Source organism: Tachyglossus aculeatus, chromosome 25 (genome assembly GCF_015852505.1).
Source record: "Tachyglossus aculeatus isolate mTacAcu1 chromosome 25, mTacAcu1.pri, whole genome shotgun sequence".
NCBI lineage: Eukaryota > Metazoa > Chordata > Mammalia > Monotremata > Tachyglossidae > Tachyglossus > Tachyglossus aculeatus.
Genome location: NC_052090.1, coordinates 2,202,655 through 2,211,115, shown reverse-complemented (window position 1 = coordinate 2,211,115; position 8,461 = coordinate 2,202,655). Strand labels below are relative to the sequence as shown.

The window sequence follows — 8,461 nt, the reverse complement described above, 5'->3', positions numbered from 1 at the left end:
CAAAGGAACAGAGTAGTTAAGTGACTTGCCCAGGGTCACGCAGCAGACAAATGGCAAAGCCAGGGTTAGGGCCCAGGTCCTCATTGGCAAAAAATATTAGTGGGGCCAAGAGGAGCTACTTTGGATAGATTCATGGATAATAGTAACTGTGGTATTTGTTAAGTGCTTACTCTGTGCCAGGCACTGTACTAAATACTGGGGTGGACACAAGCAAATCGGGTTGGACACAGTCCCTCACTCATGTGGGACTCACAGTCTCAATCTCCATTTTACAGATGAGGTAACTGAGGCACAGAGAAGTGATTTGCCCAAGGTCACACAGCAGACAACTGACCAAGCCAGAATTAGAACTCATGACCTTCTGAGTCCCAGGCCTATGCTCTGTCCACTACACCACGCTGAACAAGCGACTAACGGCAGGAGACTTTTGAGTTGAGTAAATTGGGAGGACACCTACATATTAATGTCTCTCAAACCCTCAGTATTTGTTTCCAAGTGTAAGGGAAAGTGAGCAACGGACTTTCCTCCTTGAAGGCTGAATCCCACTTGACTGATAGGGCCCATTGGCTCCTGAACAGATTCTGCCCAGCCCTGTGTAAGCCCACTCACTTGTTAGGATAGCCGGGAATGGGGGGCAGCAATTTCTCACCAAAGATTGGGGCCTGAAGTGGTGAGAGACCCAAGGTCAGTCCACTCCAAGGACCATTTATTTACCTGGTGTACCTTACTCACATTTTCACTATTAAAATTGAACTTGTTTTCACTGTTGTTGCAGAATGGTTTTTTTGTTCACCCCATCAGACTGAGCCAGAGGTGGAGTCTGAATTGATTTGAATGTAATGTATCCCAGCACTTGGCACAGTGCAAGCACTTAACGAATGTTAAATCCTCTTCATCTACCTTTCCCCCAACAACATTGACAGAACCACCAACCCCATTTTCTCTAGAGCCTGCAACTGTGACATTATCCTTGACTCCTCCCTTCCTCTCTCCCACCAAACCCTGACTTCTATCTTCATGGTATCTCCGGAGTCCAATCCTTCCTTTCCAGCCAAACTGCCACCATTCTGTTCCAAGCCCAGCCCTTGTCACATCCCGACTTGACAACTCCATCGGCCTCCCGCCTCCAGTCTTTCTCCTGTCCAGTCCCACACGTCACTCTGCTGCCTAGGTCATTTTCTTCAAACATCATTTTACACCCATACGCCCACTCCTCAAAAACCTCCAATGGTTGTTGATTGCTCCTGCCATCCAACAGAAACTCCTGATATTGACTTTAATAATGATGGCATTTATTAAGCACTTACTATGTGCAAAGCACTGTTCTAAGCGTTGGGGAGGTTACAAGGAGATCAGGTTGTCCCATGGGGGGCTCACAGTCTTAATCCCCATTTTACAGATGAGGGAACTGAGGCACAGAGAAGTCACACAGCTGACAATTGGCAGAGCCGGGATTCAAACCCATGACCCCTGACTCCAAAGACCGTGCTCTTTCCACTGAGCCACGCTTTAAGACACTCAATCAGCTCTCCCCGAATCAACTGATGGTAATTTTTAACTGTATTTGTTAAGCGTTTACTGTGTGCCAAATGATAGGGTAGAGAGACGTTAAATCAGATTCCACATGAGCTCACAGTCTGAGTAGGAGGGAGAACAGGTACTGAATTCCCATTTCGCAGATGAGGAAACTGGGGCGCAGAGAAGTTGTGACTTGCCCAAGATTACACAGCAGGTACGTGACAAAGCCGGGACTAGAACGAACCCAGGTCCTCTTGACTTTCAGGCCCAGACTTTTTCCACTATGCCATGCTGCTTCTCTATGGTATTTTATTAGCTGCATGCAGAGCACTGTTCTACACACTTGGGAAAGTACAAGCTCCCCAACATACCCATGCTCTTCTCCCACTACACCCAGTTTGTACGCTTCCCTCTTCTCAAGCTAGCCTACTCACTGTGCCCATTCTTACCTCTCAATCAGCCCACCTCTTGCCCACACCACTGTTCCTGCCTCAACACCCACACACCACTCCTCTCCGTCGTAACAATATTTGTTGAAGTGCTTACTATATGCCAGGAACTGTGCTAAGTGTTGAAGCAGATTCAATACAATTAGAGCAGAGTATTTGTCCCACACAGTTTCCACTGGATGGGGAGGGAAAACAGGCATGTCATCAGCATTTTACAGATGAGGAAACTGAGACCCAGGAGGTCTCCCAGCAGTTAAGTAGCAGGGCCAAGATTAGAACCTTGGACTCCCGACTTCCAGTCCTTTGCTCTTTCCATTAGGGGTGGCTCGCCCCATCTTCCAGGTCCTTCCGAAACTCCCACTCCTCGTCAGCATCACCTGCGTCCTTGAGTACTTGTTCCTCCCTCCCAGCGCTTCCATTCATATCTTTAAACTCTGTGGCCTCTCCTACCTGTAATTTATTCTTATGTGTGTCTCCCTTAATTGTAAGCTCCTTGAGAGCAAAGATTGTGTCTACTTATTCTATTGTACTCTTTCAGGTGTTTGGTACAGTGCTCTTAAACATAAGTTCTCCAGGGAACATTGTATACATTTTTGTAAACATGAAGTACAGCTGCTTGGCAAAATTTGAAATATAGTTATAGCTGTAAGAAAACATTTGTCGGGTATTAATAATCGATAATACCTTAAAATAAAGCACAGACTTTGGTCTTAAGAACACATCATACCTTCCAATGAGTCTTTAAATTACCTTTATTTCTCATTAAATGAGCACAGAGGCATTAGCATATTAATAACAGATATGTATATTTGTTAAATATCTACCAGTGCGGCTTTCAAAATACAACTTGAAACATGCACATCACCCTGCAGGCAAACCTGTTTTCCAGTGCTTCTTCTTTGATACACAGAACTGCAAAGCCATTATAAATTACTTAGGAGGTATTTGTTTAAAAAAAAATTAAAAAACTCATACTGCTCATAACACATATGAACTCTTGTTCCAAGGCAAGAGTTTGACGGCGTTTACTTTGCAATTCCTTTATAAACTGGAAACGTTCAGATTTTATATTGCAGATAATTGTGAAGTTCATTTGTAGCGGACAATTTTACACTACTCAGTTTGTGTAGTTGAAATCAACCTCTGGAATCTTTTAAATTAAACCAATTATCAAAAAAAAAAAAAGCCTGACAGGAAAGTTTGTTGAAATTTCTACACAGATGGTGAAATAATTTTCTCAAATTAAGGCACTAAAAAGGATAAAGCGACTCCCATTAAGTGTACTAAGAATAATTTACTTTTCAAACAGTGCATACATTTCTTATATGTTTGTTAACAATGTCTTTATCACTTTAAACCATAAGAAAATCCATTAAAAAAAAAATCACAGAATTGATGTACCCCACAATATGCTTTCCAACTTGGTTCTCTTGAACACTCAGTCCCTAATGCCTCTAGGATTAGAATAATTCAGTATGGCTTGGCAAAGATGCATAGATTAAATGGAATTGGTTTTATCTTCTCCCACCCCTGAATCTACAGTATTTTGTAAAGCAAAATAGAACAGATTGAACTCCCAGATCTGGTCCAGGCTGTTTAACTCTCCAGTGAAGACGCTGGGTCGAGGGAGGAAAAAAGCTTCTCTGAAAGTTTGAAATCTTCCAGGAGCGTAAAAACATTGAGTCTTCAAATAAATTTCAGTCTGTCTCACTTTGAGATATTTCCTTTATTCCTTTGTTACACTGATCTTGATGACAGTCATTCCCCAGGGGAAATTGTCCCTTTCGCTCTGACTCATATGTGTTCCATCATGACTGATAGGCGTTTTTGTAGAAATCCAAAAAGGCAGCACCTTTTTCATGTATCTAGCTAAGCTTGTATTTGCTTGTACTTGCATTACATAGTAATAATTAATCTAATCTACCTGGAGGCAAACCCACAATGATACCCTCTGCGTGCTTTTGTGCAAAGCAAGGAGGAGAGAATAACAGCAATCTTAACCCTGAAGCCTGTGATTCGTGCCTGTCCGCTCTGCATGGTTAAAGAAGCCCAGGTTCTCAGGTGGCGTCTTGCTAGATTCCAATAGATGCCACAACGGTGGTTAGCTGTAATAAAAATAAAGAAGTTCATTAAAGTCAAACTTTCTAGCAGCAGAGTTGGTGGGAGGGGGAGGGAGGAAAGGTGCAGAGGAGAACAAATTTCCTTTCGGCAGTTATAAATTCAATTCTCATAAGACCTCTTCCTTTCCATCCACACCAAGGTACAATCTCTGGTTTAGTGAGGGCTAGGCTACTGCATTAGGGTCCTTGCTGGTCTCTCAGCCTCCGATCTACCCTACATGATGCTGCACAGACCTGAAGCATCACTCGGTCCACTTCTCTCCTCTCTCCAAAATGCCCTGGAAATGCCCTCCCTCCCTCTCCACAGAAGACACCACAGTTCTCCCCACCTTCAAATCCTAAATCCTGCCACCATCAACAAGCCACTGCTAGCTCAATAAACGCAACTACCACCACCTATGGAAATCATTCATTTAATCCCATCACTACTGAAACACATGTGAACCGAGCTATATTTGGCAGTAGGAGACCTGCTCGGACAAACCTAATTTGGTCTCGAGGAAAGCAATGGCCAGATCAGCTCCAAACTCAGGGGAAAGCTTTATTCTTGCCTCAGTGAACAATATTGTATATACCTGGGTAACATTTTAATGATGAAAACTAATTCTCCAATGCATAATCCTTCAGCTTCAACTACTGCTCTGGTTGACTCCTGTTACTGCGCCTCAACATCTCTTCAAATTTGAAATGCAGTGCCTTGTCATTAGAAAACCCTACTCTGCCAGAGATTAGACACCATCGGTAAAAAATGCAGTCATTTAAAAAGAATAGAGGGACGGGTGCCAGTCTGCCTGCTTAGAAACACAGCAAAATCTTTGGCTACCTCTTCACAGTGATGCCTGCTTGCAAAGGACCAGTTCAATGCCAAGGCCTGGACATTTTGCTAAATGTCCTTACAGAGTAACCTCTCAAAAGAAAACTCAAGTCACATGGAGCCCTGGGGCCAAACCTTTTAGTGTATCGGCAGAGAGTCCTCCCAAAGGGCACAGTCCCTTGCCAGCTCTCAGAATGGGTACCCCCTTACCCTACCTATCCTTCACCTCCAGGTCTGCAGCCAGTTGTGAGTTGCCCAGGTCCTCTAGACTGTAACCTCACTGTGAGCAGGGAATGTCTCTACCAACTCTGTTGTATTGTGCTTACCTTGTGTCAAGCACTGCGGAAGATACAAGATAACCAGCTCAGACATAGTCTTTGTCCCACACAGACCTCACAGTGAAAGGAGGAGGGAGAACAGGGATTGAACCCCCATTTTACAGCTGCGGTAACCAAGGCACAGAAAAGTGACTTGCCCAAGGTCATACATCAGGCACATGGTGGAGCCAAGACTAGAACCCAGGTCCTCTAATTCCCAGGCCCAGGCCCTTTCCACTAGGCCATGCTGTTCATCTCCTTGCAAACATTCAATAAATACCACTGATGGTGATGGTATGGGCCCCTTGGCCTTTAATTAAAAAGTTCAGGAGTGAGGATGGGTCCTGGCATGAACATTTCTATCAAAGAAAGGATTTGAGGTGGGAGTGAGCTAATCCTTTTTTCCTTTTTTTCCTTTGTCTTCTGATTGCTGATTCCTTTCACTCCCCTCCTCTGGCTGTAACTGAAACAAACAAGAGCTTGATATAAAAGATTTCAGCCTAGGTCCTTGGCATGTTATCCCCATCTGAGGACTTAATAATCACTCTACTGGTTCACACACAAAACAAAACCCTGAACACTTCTGAACTGCCAAAGCAAGAGACAAGCTCATCAATGACTTAGGAAATGGTGAGGGCTCAGCCATATCGATGCTGAGAAATTTCAAGGATTTATTGTGCGGAGACCACAGCCTGCATTCACTTCCCTGCCAATTCCCTCCCGATATGAGCTGCTGGCCACAGGGAGACTTGGCACGTGGATGCAGATGGGACAGGATAGTACATCACAAATACTGGAAAAACCGCCAAAGCGTATATCTCATTGGTGGACTGTGAGCTTGTTGTGGACTGGAATAAGTCTGTTGTAATATTGTGATCTCCCAAGCACTTAGTACAGTGCTTGGCACACAGTAAATGCTCAAAAACTACGACTGAATGAATGAATTAATGGTGGGTTACTCTTTCCCTTCTTTCCAACTCTAAAGTCTAGCTTCAATAGTCAATTAATGTTGGTCTTTTGTAGCTCAAGAGCAGCCCTACCTAAGAATATATATGGCTTGCAGCATTTGAGTTAGGCAAGAAAAGGAACCCTATTATGATACTTGGTGTTTTCACTGCAGGAAATTATCTTTCAGTGAATCTCACAAGCAAAATCACTAGAGTATCTTCATCTTTGAATCCAAAAGGAGGCTCTCTTATATTTGCCAAGCAAAATGAAATCATTTGTTCAAACCCTGTGGCAGTGAGAGACGTGATATCTCACCAATGCTCCCTTTACCCTGCTAAATTCTGCAGTTATAAACCACAAGCTCCAGGTGTCAAACAGTTAATACAAAGGGGCTACTCTCTAGGGACTGGAGTGTCACTGGATTAGCATCCCAGTTGCTGTCACAAGGCGCCAGAAACCAAGACAGGAAAGCAATAAGAGATATGGGATTAAGAAGGGACACACACCTGATAGGTATTTACACAAATGAGTTTCCTTCCTTATCCACAGGAATAGAGACCATATTACCAATAGAAAAAGGTAATTTCATTACTTAAAAATGAAAATAAGCCAGGACTAGACGGAGGCTTGTTGTGAACGCGCCTACCAACTGTGCTGTATTCAGCTATACCAAGTACAGTGCTCTGCAAATAGTAAGTGCCCAATAAATACCACTGATTGACTGACTATAAACAGCAAGCCTATTTCCTATTACAAACTTTTATTAGGCACTAAGGCTCAGCTCCAGTTTTTTCATGGTACTTGTAACACACTTACTACGCACCAAGCATTGTACTAAGTGTTGGGGTGGATACAGGATAATCAGAGAAGCCAATGGAGGGTTTTGAGGACACTTCAAGATGACAATTCGTGCAGTAGTATCAATCAATGGTATTTATTGACCCCTTACTAAGTGCAGAGTACTGTATTAAGCACTTGGAAGAGTACAATATAACAGAAGTAGCAAACATGTTCCCTGACTACAATAAGCCTAGAGGGGGGGACAGGCATTAATATAAATAAACTATGTATGTAGTATAGATCGGAGGCTGCAAGACCAGTAAGAAAGCTGATATGATCATCTTTCTGCAATAGGACCAGAGCTCATATTGCCTCCCTTTCCCCGAACAACCCATTTCCCTTAACCTAATCTCACGAGTCATTTTTTCCTTAATTAAGTCTGGTCGCTCTTCCCTGAACCCTCTTCAACTTCTCTGCATTCTTTTTAAAGTGCAGTGACCAAAGCTGGAGACCATACCCCAAAAAGAGTTTGACCAGGTAGGGTGCAGCACTTTCCAACTCATATCTCATACTCTTACTGAGACATCCATATCATCCACTGAGCACTTACTACATGAAAAAACACTCTACAGTGGAAAAAAACGCAGTTCCTTCTCTTGAGTAACTTGTGATCCAATGAACCATCCCCAAGCCAAGCGGGAAGCGGCGTGGCCTAGTGGAAAGAGCCCGGGCTTGGGAGTCAGAGGACGTGGGTTCTAATCGCCACTCTGCCACTTCTCAGCAGTGTGATTTTGGGCTAGTCACTTCACTTCTCTGTGCCTCAGTAACCTCATCTGTAAAATTGGGATTAAGACTGTAAGTCCCAAGTGGGACAACCTGATGATCTTGTATCTACCCCAGCATTTAGAACAGTGCTTGGCACATAGTAGGCACTTAAAAAAATACCATCATTGTTATTGTTTTTATTCCCAGGAAGGCTTTTTAAAACACCACCGCACTGCTCATATGTATTCCATTTCCGGTCAACCCTAAACTTCACCCCTCACCCACTTTCTGCTGTACTTACTCCTAGCCAGTCTTTCGAGAGGGCTTCTTCTTTTCCTTCTAAACTCCCCTTTCCCATGTCCCTCCAGCATGCTAACCTGTTTTGGAGGACTGTGTTTCTAATATACTGAAGCCACCGTGAACTCTAATCCCTGTGGGCTACCACTGGAAATTTCCCCAGGTTGACTCTAACACCCCGTTCTTTGCAGTCCTCTGACCAGCTGGGCATTCACCAACAGCAGGACAGCAGGATGGACTTCCCTAGGAAGTCTGTCAATAATGATGTTGGAAGACATGGATTCAGAAACCTCACTGAAGTCTAGACGCATTACATCATTTGCTCTCCCTTGCCTAGGGGGCTCCAATTGATACGACAGGTTCTTCTTGGAGCCAGGTTGTTGTCTTCCTAATTCCTTGGGTCCTTTTCAACAGAGGCATCAACAGAGCTCGAGGACAAGAACAGAACATCAA

General features: G+C 43.7%; 1 protein-coding gene across 1 annotated transcript in view; it reads right to left on the bottom strand.

The window, feature by feature from the left end:
• Positions 1-2,701: 2,701 nt before the first annotated feature.
• The window catches only part of ROCK1 (Rho associated coiled-coil containing protein kinase 1), a 161,587-nt gene continuing 155,827 nt past the window's right edge, over positions 2,702-8,461 (bottom strand). The window contains exon 33 of the mRNA XM_038766453.1: positions 2,702-4,072. Coding sequence (XP_038622381.1) covers positions 4,069-4,072 — 4 coding nt within the window. The 3' untranslated portion in view covers positions 2,702-4,068. The remainder of the gene's footprint in view (positions 4,073-8,461) is intronic.